This window comes from Magnolia sinica, chromosome 1 (assembly GCF_029962835.1).
Source record: "Magnolia sinica isolate HGM2019 chromosome 1, MsV1, whole genome shotgun sequence".
Lineage (NCBI taxonomy): Eukaryota > Viridiplantae > Streptophyta > Magnoliopsida > Magnoliales > Magnoliaceae > Magnolia > Magnolia sinica.
In genome coordinates, this window is record NC_080573.1 from 39,462,901 (window position 1) to 39,483,087 (window position 20,187).

Here is a 20,187-nt window from a genome sequence, read left to right on the forward strand (position 1 = left end):
GCAAATGCAGTGGCTGACGATCTAGCTTGGAGGGGTAGTGCGACTCAGACCAACAGTTTCTTCCAGACTATAACTTCGCTTCCTAGATCCATTAGGGGTCTAATTTTTCTAGATAAAATGGGCCTGGGTAACATGAGAGACATGTAATTACCCTTTATTTTGTTGTCCCTTTCCTTTTTGGTTTTCCTTCTTATGATAAGCGGCCCTGTCTATTTTTGTTGATTGGGCTGCCCAAATCCATCAATAGAATTGATTTTTTTTTTTTAAGTTAATAAAAAAATATTTTTCCAGCTGGATGAGCATCCCCAGGTCTGTGAACATGTGCATGCATTTATGCATTTAAACAAGAATATCATTGTGAATTTTATTTAAGATTTGCATATCTGATAAACTCTGTCATATTATTATGATGGTCATTGTAAAATATTTCTTATAGACTATTCCTAATAACTATGCTTAATTATCGTAATGTTTTGATAAAATCTTAGGGATTATACCTCACTGGGATAGTCATTGACACTATCAAAACATATTCAGTGGATGTAGGATATGTGAATGATGTACATGTTAACTATGGTGTGGAGCATGGAGAGCGTGATGATTATGCAACTCTAAATTCTAGTTTCCTATTAGTATTTAGTGGTTTCAATTTTTAGTCTTCAGAATTTGTTTGTATAAGCCTTCAAGCAACCATTTGAATATTTGGATATGTATATTTGGACTTTCGTTTATGCTTGATTTATTTCTCCCCCGCTGAAATGCTCGCTCTGAAAAGTGTATACACACACACACACACATGAAATTTGGACTATCTTTAAAGGTTAGCATATAAGTTTTTGAAAAATGAGTAGTATACTCGAGTTATGAGAACCAAAGTGTTACACGCCCCTAAATACATGCATTTATTGAGGAAATGCCTCCCTTTATATAAGGGAATGAACTAAGAAATTTTAAAAGGGTTCTATTAGGCAAAGACATTTGATTGTTTTCGTTTTTATATATAAAGAGATTTTTACCATTCCACATCTTAATTAGATATCCAATTTATTTTCCTTATAATCTATAAATACATTATGTTGCAAAAAGTTTCATGTTAAATAAATTCAATTCTTTATTTATATTTCCATTATTGTAAGGTTTCGGTCCAAACTCTCTCCATTGTTACTATCCTCTTTGAATTTGATTCCAAATTAGACCGGATGGATAATGAAATATATATTCACCCAAAAATGTTCCAAGGAAAAACCTTTAAGGACTCACCTACGTACTAATAGTTGTCCACTAGTGGACCCATAAGTCCATATCCAATTCAAAGACGAGGTATTATCGTACACATGCCCAAAGTTTCTCTTCAATTTGTATAGGTGGGTCCATAGTTCCACGATCTCATATAACGGTCCTCAGCATGGACTGCCTATGCACCCAAAAATCCTACATATTAAAATAACCTATATGTACAATATTTACCCTTTCTTAGTTGAATGTGAACTGCTATTGAATTTTCTCTTAACCGACTGTTGTTGACCATCGATGGAAGGACAGAGAATTCTTACAATCCAGGCACTTCCGGTGTACTTTGCAATTCAGTCGCACGATATCAACAGTTTGACCGGCAAAGCATCGACTTAGTTGGCTCATAACCTTTCAGCCGTCCATTGTACGATGATATACCTAGGATAAGACAGATTTGCGTGTTTGTATTATTTCTTCAATTATCTACCTTACCATCTCTGACTTTCTTTTTCTTCAAATGAAAAAGAGTAAGAAGGTGAACTAACAACAAAATAATACAACCAACCACAAAAATCTCCCTATAAACAACTGCTAAACCAACCAAACAAAACTCATTTTCTCACCCACACACTGCTCTCTTCCGCTACTATCCTCCCTATAAAAGACCCAAACCCTCAGCTTCTTCTCATCACATCTCATTCATGTATCTTTAACTAGTTTAGTACCTTTTCTCACACCATCATTCATGGCTTCAAAAACTTACTTATTTTTATGTGTGCTCATTTGTGTGTCACTGGGCCACCACACATGCCTTGCAGTGCGCCACTTGTTGGACACTCCTGAGCCGTCAGCCCCTCCACCAGTGCCGACCATCCCGACCCTGCCGAAACCCACATTGCCAACGTTGCCTCCTTTGCCTGCGATGCCGACTCTACCAATGCCAACGTTACCACCATTGCCTAGTGCCCAATTGCCACCACTGCCGGTCGTGCCTACACTCCCAAAGGCGACATTGCCACCATTACCCACTACCCAATTACCACCTCTGACTGTCATGCCCAGTCTGCCGAAGCCTACATTGCCGCCATTCCAACAATCCCAACCATTCCCTCCATCCCAACCATCCCTACACTCCCTTCCCTCTCCCCACCTCCTTCAAACTAGGCCATGATATGTGGTCTGGCCCACTCATTGATATAAAGTCCTTGCATGTGAGGGCGCACTCTATTTTGTGAAGATTGTTTTTATTTAGTCTGTGGATAGTACGCTTTGTGTCATCTTTTGGCATGTGTGGTTGGTCTGTATTTTTATTTTATTTTTGTGGGATTTGGATTGTGTGTGTGAGTGCATGTATTACTTTTAATTGGTCATTTGGTACCTGGACTATGTATTGGAATGTCTTTTGCGTTAATAAATTCTCATTCATTTGATGTGCACAGAGACCAAGACTTACCCAAATCTCTCAACTTTGCTAGAATGTCCTTGCTCATTAAAGTAACATAGCTAATGTCCAATGTCCGACAAATAATCTTCACATGAGCAAATAAAAAAGTATAGCATAAAAATACATTTAATTCCAAAGGGAGCAGTCCAGCCAAACAACCAGTTGTTCTATTAATTGGTCAATACATTTCATTATAAAATAAATAAGAACCCCAATACTAACAATGAAGTTGGATAAGTACATTATGCCAAAAAAAAAAAAAAGACATGAAAGGGAAAGGGATTGAAAGACAAACAATGGGATCCACAGATTTTTCTATTCCAATCCAAGAACCACTCTAAAATTCCAATCATCATGACGATCTAATAAAAATAAATAAATAAATAAATAAACAAATACCTTAAGATATAGCCAAGGGGGAAAAAACATTCATATGCTTAAAGATTCACGGCAACATAATATACAAAACAATCAGCACCTGATCTAATTGAAAAGCTATTACAGTAACATGTTGATGTTGGATGTCCCATCTCCACTGTTCACTGCGATGTGGCCCACATATGCTTTGGATTGGCTTGATTACTACGTTTAAGTCCTAACAAGACCTATTGCAATTGACGGACTGCACAACTGTCACTAAAACATCACGGTGGCCCAAAGAAAAATTAATCAACTGAACCAACAACCTTGTACATTTTGATCTGGATATTAAATAGGTTGGGTCTGAATATCAATTCCCCATACTTAGATGCATACTTGCATGTCATTGCCTACCCAGTTGATAAATAAACCCAATTTTCTAATTCTATAGATACATGTGTGTGTCGTTACCTACCCAGGTTGCTTAATACACCCATTTTTCTAATTCTATCCTACTAATAGATACATGCATGTGTGTCAGAGGTTGGCCTGCTGGTGCAGAAGCAGTCGCACCACTACCGGCAACACCAACTCCACCAGTAGAGCCATATCCAACAGGAGATCGGTTGTTCCATGGGCTTCTTGGAGCACTATGTGGGCCACCTACGTAACCAGCATTAGGGGCATTTGGGTTTCCATAGGCTCCAGCAGGCCTGCAAATTTGGTAGAATTGCTAATGAAAATAGTCAGAACCACTCTGTCTGCTATGGCCTGGAAATTTGCTTCATTTGAAATTCTAAAGAGGAAAAAAGGAGTTGATCTGCTGTTGGCCTAGTGTGTTGGGAGTGTTTAGTTTCAAGTACAGGGATGAGCTTGAGCTTTGAAGGTTGTTCCTGTTTTGGATTTTTGGTAGCAGGTTCTGGCCCAAATTGGTCCAACTGCTTGGTCTTGTCTGGTTTTGAAACCACTAATTTGGACCTTCAATTTGAGCATGTGGCTCCTTCTGTTTTCCGATGAAAGCAAAGATGATTAATGAAATCTATTCAGAGGCAGAGAAGAACCTTGGGCTGCGGCCAATCAAAACAGCAGGAAGATCAATCATAGCCAGGAAATTATACAGTTATGAGATTCCAGGCCAAGAACCAATAGAAATGTTGCCCAAAAACTATTGAATCCCACTCCATTCACAACAATTAACAAATCATGGAATTCAATCATGGAATTCCATGACATAAGATCCTTGTGGGGCATACCTTCAAACACATGAAAAGCTTCCTCCATGCTCCCACATTTACCAGACATCGAGATCAGAGCATTGGCAACATGAATGTACCAATCAAAACACATCCGAACCGTCTGGCAGTGTGATGTTTTCCCAAGGCTGAGAGAACCACCAACTGCGCACAAGGTCAGGAGGCTCGCAAATGTGAGAGATGGGGACTGCCAGGATGGGGGTTATGAGAGATGAGGATTGTGAGAGATAGGGGCTGCCAAGATGGGTGGGAGCATACCAGATGTTGTCGATGGTGATGGTGAGAGAGAGAGAAGAGTTATAATGCTGTCGATGGCAATGGTGAGAGAGAGAAGGCATACCAGATGTTGTCGACGATGATGGTGGGAGGGAGAGAGAGGGGGGGTTGGTTTTTGTAGGGAGGAGAGAAGAGAAGATAAGGGTTTTGAAAGAGGAGAGGAGGAGATCGCACGAACTGATGTGGGAGCTAAAATAAGGACTTTAAATAGGTTTAGAATCACCGGCGATTAATCATTCAAATCACCGGCAGCCACATCAAAATGCTGCTGATTCACATATACACTGGCGGTTTGTGTTGGCCACCAGTGAAAAATGCGCCGGTACTAGACGTATTTCTTGTAGTGATATGCAAGTATGCATCAACTGTCTTGGTACGGTTATCAGTAGAACATCAAGAGCTTGTTTCATCCCATCAGCCTACACTATTAATCACATATATGTTGGTCTACATAGTGTTATTTTGCACACACTTGGGTACTCACCCAACTGGCCACAACCAACCCCACTTATCTGCATAGCAGTCTTTTGTAGGGTGCTCACCAAACCAGCCACAACCATCTCAATGGTCTACAAAGCAGTCTTTTGCAGTCTCAACCAACCGACCACAATCAAACAGTATGTCCACCGGCCTGTATAGCGGTCTTCTGCATAGTGCTCACCCAACGAGCAACAATCAACATTGTGGTCTACGTAGTGGTCTTTTACACACACTTGGTTGCTCACCCTACTGGACACAACCAATGATGAGATCTGTATAGCGATCTTTTGCACTATGCTCACCCTACCAGCCACAATAGGTGGAGGATGTAATTTATCATGCATACAGGGCACTCAATCACAGAAGTTCACATGGACTGTTGAACACACTTGGTTGCTCACCATAAAGTCACAATATCACTAGAGTTCTCATTCATGTAATGCATGATTCAATCTCAATCCTTTTTTTTTTTTTCTAAACAAAGAATATAGCTTTCCAACTTTTCGCAAGGCATAAAATTTCAATCATATTCTCAAGTAACCACGTGATATCCACAACATGCAATGTTAATTAGCAAAATTCACATGATTTATCAAAACCAGTGCAAACCACATCCTTCAAGGATCAACTTTGAAATCGAACAATGTAACTACACTAAAATTCCTATTTAGGAACGGTTGAAAACTGTTCCTGAACCATTTAGGAACGGTCCTCAACAGTACCTAAATAGGGCTCGCAAAAAATTAGAGACGGTTGACAACCGTCGCAAATTTTCAATTTCCAGCCTGCATCCTTAATTTTTGGAAACGGTATTTATTTTCTTATTTAGGAATGGTTTAAAACCAAAAAACCATGCAACTACGAACAAAAGCCAATAAAATTGTAGCATCACATTATACAAAAGTCAATAAAATGTACCGATCTAAAATTCCATAAATCGAATCGCCAACCTTGGAGACGAGCAACATCCAAAACATACTAATCCTCAGAGAGTTTGATTGTGAGGAGGGCTAGGATTTGCAATATCTCGGAAGGAAAGCATACAATATCTCAGCAATTCTTGCAACAGGTAAAGAAAACTACACATGAACTGGTATAACTGTTTTTAGAATGTTCAAGAGCTCTTTTCAAAGACCATGTTTATTCCCAAGTTCCACTCATTCAAATAATGAAAACTTGCCAAGTTTGATGACTCAGTTTGGACTTGGTATTTAGGCTGCTGAACTAAGTTAACTTGAACTCCGATTTGGTGGATGAGTCAATAAAGAGAATACACAATTATGAGGATTAATTACAATACTACCCTAAGTGCCAAGCAAAATTCTCAAATGTTGCTACTGAAGATTTCAAGAAAGCATAGAAGTAATGACTTCAATTTTTACAAGGTCAGAAATTGGACTAGGAATTTAGACCCAGGCCTAACAAATCCATCTATAAGTTTTTGACCATTGAGTTCTACATATTCATTATTTTATAATGCAGTGCCTCAATTGATTTCTCATCATGAGATAAGAATTGAAAACAACATTAACTGTTAACTATTGTGATGGAATTGATGACAAAGCACTATCATCTGAAAAGGGAGGGCAGAGAGAAAAATGTTGTAATAAGCTTAGAGGTTACCTGGAGTAACATGGAGGCCTTTGCACAGAGAATGCCTTCAGGCAGTGGGAGAGAATTTGCATTAGTGACATGGGTGCACATATTCTTGGTTGAATTAATTGCAATTATTACATCTTCGACTCCATCTGAATCCAACATTGACCAGCCATCATCATGGAATCCATTGATGGCATCATTGAAACCCCTGCCAAAGTTAAAAAAGAAAAAAGAAACCAAGGTGTACACCCATAATAGAAAATAGAAATATATTGATAACAAGAAAAAATTGAACGTGCACACAAGCAATATAATACATTTATTTATTTTGAAAGACCAATATAAATACATTTATAATAAGTATAGAAATTACCTTCTCAATCTTTGGCTAAAAGTTTGCAGAACAGCAGGCTGAAGTATAGAAATTACCTGCTCAATCTTAACTGGCTGAAAATAATCAAAATGCATTTAACCCAAAACCTTGAAATGTTCACTAAGTCTAGCAAACAAGGGCATAAAAACTCTCTATAGATGCTTTCTAATCAATTTAAAATTTTCAAAAGTGGTCATTGCTATTTTATTTTTATTTTTTTGAAGGGCTTTCCTTGATGTGATGCAGTCCCACTTTATTCATTTTTGTAATATGTGCAGGCTTGTCAATGTTCATAATTTTATTTTTTTTAATCAATGTTCACAATTGCTAGCATGGCCATCCATTATATATATATCAAGTAATCTTTCAATTAAGTTGTCGTTTCGGTATAACTATCATTAGATAGACCAACTAAATTGGGGCCCACAATCTGGACAGTCTAATTTGAATTACACGTACACTCACACGTGCACTTATTGAATGCGTACGTATCATCCATCCACATTTCCTTGCGAGAAATTTATGACTATGGACCCCACCTTTTATCCAATGGTTTTTACGAAGCAATACAAACTTAACATATGCACTTAGACCTCCTCATATGGACACCAAATTTGAGGATGAAAATACCCCTGCCTTCCTCATGCTGGCGTGTAGAAATGAGCACTGATGGACAGTCCGACGATGGGAACTCAGGTGGGGCCCACTGTGATGTTTGTGAGAAATCCTCCCCATCTAAGTTCATTCATAGGGTCACAAAGACCTGGATGAAGAGGAAAAACAAATTTCATAATGATCGAAAACTTCTGTAACCCCTAAAAGGGTTTCAATGGTAGACGTTCAATTCCCCACTGCCTTTTACAATGTGGTCCACTAGATAGTTAGATCTATCTTATTTTTTGTCTTAAGCCTTAATATGAGCTCGCCAAATAGATGGACGGTTTGGATATAACACAGACCTCATGATGACCCATGAAAGCAACCTAGCAAAAAAAAGCACAGATAGCAGCGGCACTACCGCCGGTTCGGCGGCAGTGTCGCGGCTATTTGGCAGCTTTTTTATTATTATTTATTATTTATTATTTTTTATTTATTTTACAGAGAGAAATTTTTCTCTCTTACATTTTTCTCTAATACATAATTATGTAAATATGTATATATAAGTATATAAAAATATTTTTCTATCTTTTAATTCATTTCTTTGTCTATTTATTTAACAAGCATATCTCTTAAATTAGAATGTTTTTTTTCTTTTTTTCTTTTTACACACGCACTCACACTAGTGGAATTTCACCATGTATGGATACTCGAACGCTTGACCAGGTGTTAAAACTCCTAAGAGTCTACCACCCGAGCAAGAGTAAGAATCCTAAACTAGAATGATATACTTATAGGGAGTAAGGATCCTAAGAGTCTACCACCCGAACAAGAGTATGCATGAAAATGAGTGAGGCAAGCATGAAAATGAGCGGGGTAAGCATGAAAATAAGCGGGGCAAGCATGATATGGAAAATTGGATGGACCGCATGGACAAAACACATGTATTATAATGGGCCACAGAGCACCTCTAATGCGGTATTAATGACACTACCGAATCTGAGTCTTGTTTTTTAAAGTTTCACGTCCAATGGTTTGAAAATTAGCAGGGCAAACATGAAATTGAGCGGGGAAAACTAGAAAATGAGCGGGGCAAACTAGAAAATGAGCGGGGCAAACATGAAAATGAGCGGTGCAAACTTAATAAATAATTTCATGGCTTGAGCTGAAAAATCTAAACATATCCAATGTTCAAATGGACCACACCACATGAAATTTTGAATTGAACTTCTAATGTTGATCATTTCTTAGGGGCCATAGAAGTTTTGGATCAAGCTTATAATTGTGTTTTCTATTAATCCATGTCTGTATGATCTTATGAATAGGTTTGATTACAAACAAACATCATTGTTGGGCCGACTATGGTTTCAATGGTGGAAATCATTATGCCCACTGTTTCCCATGGTATGATCCACTTGATCTTTTGATATGCTTCAATTTAGGGCTAAACCCCTTAAAATAGATGGAAAAACGGATGGATAACGTGGATATACTACATACATTCAATGTAGGCCCAACTGAGTTTACTTAGTACAATGGGAGCGTACTGACTAACTCAGTACCCAATCCGATTACACTTGCTACGCCCCACAATGATGTTTTATTTGTAATACATCATATTCATCAGATTATGTAAAACCCCTCCGTTTTCATCGGAATATGTATACACCAAAACCCTATATGTGGAATGGAACCTAGACATTAAGCGGGACAAACATGAAATTGAACGGAGCAAACATGAAATTCAGCAGGGGAAACATTAAATTCAGCAGGGAAAACAAGAAATTGATCAGGGCAAACTTGATTTTCAGCGAGGGAAACATGAAATTTAGCAGGGCAAATCATGAAATTTAGCGAGGCAAACATGGAATTAAGCGGGGTAAACTGAAAATTGAGCGGGGCAAACATGAAATTCAGCGGGTCTTATGAAGTGAGTTTGGCGAAGTGTTGCTCCTTTTGGACTCATGTACTTAAAAATAACCAGGCTGCCTTCCTAGACTGCCTCTGGCGATGGAATTTGGTTAGTAGAGAAGGATAAGCTCTTTATACCAGATGACCTACAACTGAGAAAAATGTTAATGGAAGCTAGCGAAGATGGTATTCTATTTGTTTGGTACCCGCAGTCCAGCTTACAGACCATTTTAGGATGAAAACCACCTCAGGGCAGTAACGATGCCAACTACTCATCTCTTGGTCTCGAGAAAGTGTGTAATTGAAGCGATAGAAATCATCAACTACCAAATGTTTCACATTCATCACCCCACCTTTGTAGCTTTCCTTCGCACACGGATAAAAGTGACTGCTAAATGATGAAGATTTAATGCATATCTTGGCTACCCAAATCGTCCAATGACCCAACAACAATGATAGAAGCCCAAAGAGCATTAGCTCTGCTTGCAAAAAGGAAGGAAGAAAAAAAAAACTCCCTCAATTAATGTCAGAATTAAAAAAGAAGAGTATTGTAGATCATACTCAAAATACAAGTCTACCCTGTATGTAGTGTATATGGACATAAATCCTGACCATCTAAATTGTGGGCCTCAGTTTAGATGGGAATTGCCCAAGATTGCACTTCTTAGATGGTCCCTCCATTCGATGGGGAGACACCAAATAGGTGGTTCTTATTTGTAAGAAAAGTAATGATCACATACAATCCATTGTTGCTTAACTTAAGATACAACTAATCACATGTGCCAATATGTCACGTATAGGATATTTGAACCATGAAGAAATGTGACCCACCATGTAGGTCAGCTGCCACAAAAATCATCCCTACTCATTTATCAGGTGGGCCAAATGAGTACATGGAAGCACACTGTCAGCATCTCTGATTTAAACTCTCTATTTTTTTTCATGCACAATGGCTTGGTTTTTTCACCAAATGATTCTTCAAGGTGAGTCCCTCCTTTAGCATGGTGCTCATGTCCTAGGCAGATGATAGGTTTACAGGTTAGATGGACTGTATTGTAAGCTATCCAACAACCGGTTATAGGAGATCATTACTCTCAAAGAAAAGATGTTCAAAGTTCCAAATTCATTACCAAAATCAGATAGTTTGCCCCGCTCATATTTCAGTTTGTCCAGCTATTTTTCTAGTTTACCCCGCTCATATTTCAGTTTTCCCCGCTATTTTTCTAGTTTGCCCCACTCATATTTCAGTTTGCCCCATTGTTTTGCTTGTTTGCCCCGCTGTTTTTCTAGTTTGCCCCGCAGTTTTTTTAGTTTGCCCCACTCATATTTCAGTTTGCCTTGCGGTTTTTCTAATTTGCCCCGCTCATATTTCAGTTTTCCCCGCTGTTTTTCTAATTTACTCCGCTCATATTTTAGTTTGCCCCGCTGTTTTTCTAGTTTGCCCCACTATTTTTCTTGTTTGCCCCGCTGTTTTTCTAGTTTGCCCCGCTCATATTTCAGTTTGCCCCGCTGTTTTTCTAGTTTGCCCCGATCGGGTGGTAGACTATTAGGAGTTTCAACACCCGGTCAAGCGTTCGAGTATCCATAGGTGGTGAAATTCCACTAGTGTGAGTGTGTGTGTGTGTGTAAAAAAATAAAAAAATAAAAAAATCATTCTAGTTTAGGAGATATGCTTGTTAAATACATAGACAAAAAAAATGAATTAAAAGATAGGAAAATATTTTTATATACTTATATATACATATTTACATAATTATGTATTAGAGAAAAATGTAAGGGATAAAAAGTTCTCCCTGTAAAAAAAAATAATAAATAAATAAATAATAAAATAAAATCGGCAGTTTGTAGATTTTATTTTATTTTTTTATTTTTTTGCTATGTTGCTTTTGTGGGTCCCATCATGAGATCTGTGTTATATCCAAACCGTCCATCTATTTGACGAGCTCATATTAAGGCTTGAGACGAAAAATAAGATAGATTTAACTATCAAGGCAGTGGGGAATTGAACGTCTACCATTGAAACCGATTTAGGGGTTACAGAAGTTTTGGATCATTATGAAATTTGTGTTTCCTCTTCATCTAGGTCTTTGTGACCCTATGAATGAACTTATACGGGGAGGATTTCTCACAAACATCACAGTGGGCTCCACCTGAGTTTCTAATGGTTGACGCTCATTCAACACTATTTCCTGTAATGTGGTACACTTGAGATTTGGATATACCTCATTTTTGGTCTCATACCATAAAATGATCTGGAAGAATATATGGACAGCATGGATGAAAATAATACATCATGGTGGGGCCCACAAACCACCGACGATCTGCCATTGGTCGGTGGTAGGAGTACCCGATCCGTTTCCTTGAAAAGGAGGGGTATTTTCATCCTGGAATTTGTCGTCCGTATGCGGAGGTCTAATTTCGTATGTTAAGTTTGTATTGCTTCAAGAAAATCCAATGGACAAAAGGTGGGGTCCACAGTCGTAAATTTCTCTTTTTTAATTCTACTAATTATCTTCCCAAAAAAATAGAGAAAATTACAACTGTGGACCCCACCTTTTATCCATTGGATATTCTTGAAGCAATACAAACTTAATATATGCACTTAAACCTCCTCGTACGGACGACAAATTCCAGGACAAAAATACCCCTCCTTTTCAAGGAAACAGATTGGGTACTCCTACCACCCGCCAATGGCGGATCGTCGGTGGTCCGTGGGCCCTACCATGATGTTTTCTTTTCATCCATGCCCTCCATATATTTTTCCAGATCATTTTATGGTATGAGAGCAAAAATGAGGTATATCCAAATCTCAAGTGTACCACATTACAGAAACAGTGTTGAATGAGTGTCAACCATTAGAAACTCAGGTGGAGCCCACTGTGATGTTTGTGAGAAATCCTCCCCATCTAAGTTCATTCATAGGGTCACAAAGACCTGGATGAAGAGGAAAAACAAATTTCATAATGATCCAAAACTTCTGTAAACCCTAAAAGGGTTTCAATGGTAGACGATCAATTCCCCTCTGCCTTTTACACTGTGGTCCACTTGATAGTTAGATCTATCTTATTTTTCATCTCAAGCCTTAATATGAGCTCGCCAAATAGATGGACGGTATGGATATAACACAGACCTCATGATGGGACCCACAAAAGTAACATAGCAAAAAAATAAAAATAAAAAAAAACACAGACTGCGCCGGTTCAGTGGCAGTGTCGTGGCAGTCTGGCAGATTTATTTATTTTTTTTTATAGGGAGAACTTTTTCTCCCTTACATTTTTCTCTAATACATAATTATGTAAATATGTATATATAAGTATAAAAATATTTTCCTATCTTTTAATTCATTTCTTTGTCTACGTATTTAACAAGCATATCTCCTAAACTAGAATGAATTTTTATTTTTTTTTTACACATGCAAACACACCCCCACACACTCACACTAGTGGAATTTCACCACCTACGGATACTCAAACGCTTGACCGGGTGTTGAAATTCCTAAGAGTCTACCACCCAAGCGGGGCAAACTGAAAAATAGCCGGGCAAACTAGAAAAACAGCGGGACAAGCTGAAGTATGAGCAAGACAAATTAGAAAAATAGCAGGGCCACTGAAATATGAGCGGGGCAAACTAGAAAAACAGTGGGGCAAACTGAAATATGAGCGGGGCAAACTTAAGTATGAGCGAGGCAAACTAGAAAAACAGCGGGGCAAACTTAAGTGTGAGTGGGGCAAACTAGAAAAATAGCATGACAAACTAAAATATGAGCGGGGCAAACTAGAAAAACAGCGGGGCAAACTGCATTATGAGCGGGGCAAACTAGAAAAATAGCGGGGCAAACTAGAAAAACAGTGGGGCAAACTGAATTATGAACGGGGCAAACTAGAAAAACAGCGGGGCAAACTAGAAAAACAGTGGGGCAAACTAGAAAAACAGCAGGGCAAACTTAAGTATGAGTCTCAAGGAAATTCTCCTTTTTACAATTCAGGTAACGTTGTTACTTCCATGTTATGGAGTTATCTGATCAATGGTCATCATGTGGTGATCCAGACCCATTGATCTGATCCAGTCTACCATGGATGTGAATTTCCTTGAAAATCTCCCTGATTGGATGATAACAACCATCCAAATATTTGTTCCAGTTTTTACACACGTGGTGAATTTCTGTGTTTTTTTCTCAGCCGTCTATTTGTGGGCCGCGTATTGATGACCTATTGCATTCTGATTGGAGAGGTTTTTGGATAATCTAGATTGATAATGTAGGCCCCATAGTATCAATAGCAAAGATTGGTCGACCATGGGCTCAAATGTATGGACCATGGTACAATGCATGGATGAGATAATTCCTCCCGTCTTCTTGATACTAAAAAAAATAAAAAATATATAAAAAATAAAAAAAATAAGAAGAAGAAAAAACACTATGTGATCAATCAGCAATTGCAATAAGATTCTGATCTTTTTTTAAAAAAAAAAAACTAAAAATAAAATCTATTTATGTTTTCAGGTCACAAGATTCAAGTGTGAAGGATTCTCAATTGGTTTGTGATCAACCACAGCATACTTGATGGGAAATCAGAGCCTGAGATGTTCCACAACCTAGCCTCCATTTGCAGGGGTGAAGGCCTCAAGACCCATGTTCTCAACAATGACAGGACATGTATCAAAGCAAGAATCCCTCCTCAGATCAAATACCCACACAAAGAATACACAAAGCTAACTGAAATAACTAACATTCCTTCCTCATTCACATCACCCAACCAACCTTCCCCACCCCAATCCCTCTTAAAAGTATCACACAATCACAGCTACAAACTTTTCCACTTCACACCTGAAATGATCACCACCCTAAAAAACAAGGCCATGATCAAGTGCTCAACTTTTGAGGCCATGGTGGCCCACCTGTGGAAATCAAGGACAAGGGCTATCTTTGAAGACCCATGTGGGGTTTCATTAGTACTCTTTGCTATGGACATTATGAGCAAGATAACTCCACCCTTGCCACATGGGTTTGTTGGGAATGCTGTTGTAACAGCTTGTGCAAGTGCAAAGGTGGTGGATTTGAATAAGGAGTCTTTAGGGTTTTGTGTTGACAAGTGAAGGAAGCAATAGAGATGGTGACAGATGAGTATGTGAAATCAGTAGTGGATTGGTTGGAGGTTTATAGAGGGGTCCCTTCCACTTTAGATGGGAATTTTTATGAGTCAACTTGGTGGAAGCTGCCCTTCCATGAGCTAGATTTTGGGTATGAGAGGCCCACCTATGGTGGCCCAGTTGTGAGTGGAATGGATGAGTTTGTGTTATTGTTCTCTGATGGTACTGGGGTGAGGAGAGGTGGAGGTGTCAATGTATGGATGGCCATAGAACAAGAGATGGAGAAATTCATGATGCATGTGTTTGAGATGTAGTCCTTTCCTTATATATTAGATGTTGGTATACACGTGAAATAGGGTAATATCCTTATCATGTGTATGAGTTGTACTGTGGTGAAAAGAGGACAAACTATAGTGTTTGACTATCAACTTTTTTGGTGTCCTTGTACAATGGTTTGATTACAGTGGTCCACATCTTTGCACAGAATGCATAGTTTTTAATTTTCACAAGTGGGAGACATTTTTGGGTGATGCAGAACAATTCATTGGTCAGTTGACTTCCACTGAGGATGTATCATGGCACAAATCGACATATATTCACTTTAAAAGAATAAAATTACAAGAGATAGAGATTACCCAATTCGAACAAGTCTTGAATCACCTAAGTTATAAGCTTGAAACCCTACAAACAAATTAGAAAGCTCTTGATACCCCCTATTCCCGATTACACCCATATATATGCATGGCATCTAGGTGAATCACAATCGAAATAGGAAATAAATCCTGCACTTATGCAATTTTGTGTAACTTTGTATGATCGTTCGATGAAACATTCGATGACACTTCGATGGCATCGAACATCTTCGATGTTATCGAACTAACCAAAATGTTCTAGCAACTAAACATGTATTTTTCAGATATACTTGATGGCACTTCGATGGGACTTTGATGTCATCGACGGTTCGTCGATGGCATCAAACCTCTTTTGATAGCTTTGAGCAGGACACCAAAAGTGTCCAGTAACAAAGCATGAGATTTTCGTATTTTTTCGATGGCATTGAATAACTGACAATGGCATTGAATAGCTCTTGATGGCATCAAATGGTCAGTCGATGGCATCGACAGACCCTATTGTTGAAAGATTTGAGACATCAACAACATATGTCGCCTTGTATCAGGCTTTTCAGGATGATATGGGATGATATGAGCCGTATGGTTGATGGATGACATTAGAAGACAATACTTTAAAGCTTAAACTCATTTTTTAGTTTAGAAGAATGGGCCTAGTTTAGAAAAACAGTGGGGCAAGCTTAAGTATGAGCGGGGCAAACTAGAAAAACAGCGGGGCAAATTGAAATATGAGTGAGGCAAATTAGAAAAACAGCGAAGCAAACTGAAATATGAGCAGGGCAAACTAGAAAAACAGCGGGGCAAACTGAAATATGAGCGAGACAAACTAGAAAAACAGCGGGGCAAACTGTATTATGAGCGGGGCAAACTAGAAAAACAGCGAGACAAACTGAAATATGAGATGGGCAAACTAGAAAAACAGCGGGGCAAACTTAATTATGAGCGGGGCAAACTGCATTATGAGCGAAGCAAACTAAAAAAACAGCGGGACTAACTGAAATATGAGCGGGGCAAACTAGAAAAACAGCGGGGTAAACTGAAAATGAGCGGGGCAAACTAGAAAAACAGCAGAGCAAACTGAAGTATGAGTGGAGCAAACTAGAAAAACAGTGGGGCAAACTGAAATATGAGCGGGGCAAACTAGAAAATCAACGGGGGAAACATGAAATTGAGCAGGGCAAACTAGGAATTCAGTGGTGAAAACATGAAAATGAGCGGGCCAAACTAGAAATGCAGCAGGGCAAACTAGAAATTAGAAAAGTATGTTATACCCAAAGTAGAAAGTTGATTTCATCATCCACTAAGATTACAAAGTATGTTATATATCAAAATAGTAAATTAAATTACAAAGTATGCTATTTTTCAGATATAGGAAACTTGCACTTCCCATTTGAACGTCGATATTATCAGCCCTTTTGCAATCAACCCATCCATCGGTTCAACCCTCCCAAGGTTATAATGATTAGAAAAAGAACTCAGACTGAAATGCACAGACTTGAAAATTTGTTGCACTCTAAGATTATAGTAAAGCTCTTACAATTTACTTGAATCAATGGTCTGAAACCTGGACTGTGGATACCAAACAAATAGAATACCATCTTCGCTAGCTTCCATAAACATTTTCATTAGTTGTAGGTCATCTGGTATAAAGAGCTTATCCTTCTCTACTAACCAAATTCCATCGCCAGAGGTAGTTTAGGAGGGCAGCCTCGTTATTTTCAAGTACATGAGTCCAAAAGGAGCAACACTTCATGCTTGCCCCGCTCATTTTCATGTTTGCCCCCCTCATTTTCATGCTTGCCCCCCTCATTTTCAAAGAGCCTGAAACTGGTATGGATTCCTTCATTGCAGTTCGAATGCTACAAATCGTTCATGTCATTAGCTGGCGTTTGAACTACACAAACCTAACTTGGAAAGGCTAGTTATGTGCAAACCTTAGCATTTGGTTGAATATTTAGTTGTGGGCACTTTCCAAATTCAGTGGGTGTTTGGAAGGACCTTGAGAAAGAAACCCAACTAAGAAGCTTTTTGTTACCTGAGGTTACACCTCAAATAATAACTCTCATTGTTCTAATTGTTTTAACCAATTATAGAATCCATTAAAATAGCAACTTCTGGAAATTCAACTTAAGGGCCAAATGCAGGGCTGAGAATACATGAATAAAGCTTCCATGGAACTTCCATTCTATAAACATATCTGAAAATATATTTGAGACTATATCATATAAGCCTTTTTAATATGTATGGTGATCTATTTAGCCTTTTAAGCATGATAGGCTATCCTTAGGTAACTGTTGCATTAGCTATATACTCTGTACTAATATTTCTCTTTATGGTAGTGTAATAGTGCTAGAGGAACTACTTATGGATCTTGAAAAATAACTAGGTTGGTTGGCTAAATTAGCTTCTCCTACCCCAAAATCATATGTGGTACGTTAAGTAAATCATTCTAGTTTAGGAGATATGCTTGTTAAATAAATAGGCAAAGAAATGAATTAAAAGATAGAAAAATATTTTTATATACTTATATATACATATTTACATAATTATGTATTAGAGAAAAATGTAAGGGAGAAAAAGTTCTCCCTATAAAATGCTGCCATTTTCGACACACCGTGTTAGACTGCAGCAAGCTTGTTTTTTTTACTACATTGCTTTTGTGGGTCCCATCATGAGGTCTGTGTTATATCCAAACCGTCCATCTATTTGGCGAGCTCATATTAAGGCTTGAGATGAAAAATAAGATAGATCTAACTATCAAGTGGACCACACTGTAAAAGGCAGTGGGGAATTGAACGTCTACCATTGAAACCCTTTTAGGGGTTACAGAAGTTTTGGATCATTATGAAATTTGTTTTTCCTCTTCATCCAGGTCTTTGTGACCCTATGAAAGAACTTAGACGGGGAGGATTTCTCACAAACATCACAGTGGGCCCCACCTGAGTTCCCATCATCGGACCGTCCGTCAGCGCTCGTCTCTGCACGCCAGCCAGAGGAAGGCAGGGGTATTTTCGTCCTCAAATTCGGTGTCCGTACGAGGAGGTCCAAGTGCGTATGTTAAGTTTGTATTGCTTCATAAAAACCACTGGATAAAAGGTGGGGCCCACAGTCGTAAATTTCCCTTTCCCTGCTTGCGGAAGACTAAAATTTTAAAAACCATCTAAGTTTGAAGAAAATGCTGCCCGGGCGCACTGTAAGCTGTAGTGCTCCTAGCTGAATTGATTACTTAGACAGTCCAATCAACCAATCTGTACCGTCTATCAAGTTCATAATACATTGATACATTCTAATGCAAAAATTGAATGGATGAGATGATTCAATCCATCCTTGATTTAGCCTTTTTAACTAGTCTTCCTTTTTATCTATAGGTCAATCACCAATGTTTTAGGGTGATATTACCATGGAGGAAAATTCACATCTAATGTGCAAGCAGGTGCAAGCTCCTCCAAGGATTCAACTAGTTTGCTTTTTCACCTTGTACTTGTGATATTGATTTGCTCCAAGCAGGACAGATCATGAAGGTTTACCAGCTAAAATGCATCCCAACCTATTGTTATTTATATATCATAACTTGGGACTATAGCCCTTGGATCTGCTGTCATCTTTGGTGTACAAACCATTGGTCGACCGTGTCAAGCTAGATGGTTAGGATATCCTTGAGGCCCACAACTCAGAAAGTCCGGACTGTTTACACTCTACTCTCTTTGGTCCTGTAAAATGGGCCCACTTCCAAGCAAATAGGCATCTTATGAAATGAGTGTATGTACTTTGAAAAGTCCACCAAACATTCAGTTTTATATATAAGATTGTAAGTTTAGATGAGCGACCCTACAGAAGCTGACAGTGTCTACGCATTCTTTGGAGCCTTTGCACAAAGTCAAAGATGGATAGTCTACATCTAACAATCCACTTACAACTACAGAAATTGAAAAGAGGTAATCACTGATCTAATCCTAAGCTTAAGAGGGTCACCTGACACGCAACAACAATTTAGAACATGATCTAAAGATAACCTAATATGCAGCTGATATTCTCTAGCTATTCTTCTCAATTTTCTTGTTTCATTCTCCTATATAAGTGAAGCCATTTCCTAAAGATCTTTACTAGGAAATGCCATCATTTATATAGGAGACTGAAACAAGAAAATTCAGAAGCGTTTGGATATTGGAGGACTTTTCCTTATCAGTTCCAAAAGCTCTCACTTGTCACTATTCTCTATTTGAATTTGAATACAAATTAGAACTCCGTGCAAGTGAAAAAAGAAATATTCACTTAAAAATATTCCAAGAAAAAACAATGAGGACTCATCCTCTAGTACCTACCCACAAGTGGGCCATAGGCCCATACCCAACATAGATGAGGTATTATAATACACATAATTAACCCAGGCCCAAAGGTTTTATGTTTTCAATTAGAAAGGTGGGGCCCATAGTTCCATGATCTCATCTCACGGTCTTATATACCATGGATTTCTGATTCACCCATAAAATCCTCCAGATTAGAAGAACCTATATGTACAATACTTTGCCTTTTTCTTAGTTGAATGTGAACTGCTGTTGTATTTTCTCTCTTAACCGTCTATAGTTGATAATATATAGAAAGATGGGGAGTGCTTACAATCTAGGTATTTCTTGTGCACCTTTTCCACCACATTGGGTCCCACAATATCAACTGTTTGGATTACCAAACCGTGGACTCGGTTGGCTCGTAACCTTTCAGCTGACCATTCTACGATGATAACGAGGATAAGAGAGGTTTGCGTGTTTTGTATTATTTCTTCACTTAACTTCCTACCTTAGCTTCTCTTTAAGGTGAACTAACAACAAAATAATACAACCAACCACAGAAATTTCCCTAACAAAAAATGCAAAACCAACCAACCAAAACTCATTTTCTCACCCCCAAACATTGCTCTCTTCTGCTACTATATATCCTCCCTATAAA

General features: G+C 38.4%; 1 protein-coding gene across 1 annotated transcript; it reads left to right on the forward strand.

Annotated features, from left to right (window-relative positions):
* Window positions 1-14,107: 14,107 nt before the first annotated feature.
* Window positions 14,108-14,620, forward strand: LOC131245625 (fatty alcohol:caffeoyl-CoA acyltransferase-like). The gene has a single exon (XM_058245211.1). The coding sequence runs from the start codon at window positions 14,108-14,110 to the stop codon at window positions 14,618-14,620; it is 513 nt and encodes a 170-aa protein (XP_058101194.1).
* The last annotated feature ends 5,567 nt before the right edge of the window (window positions 14,621-20,187 follow it).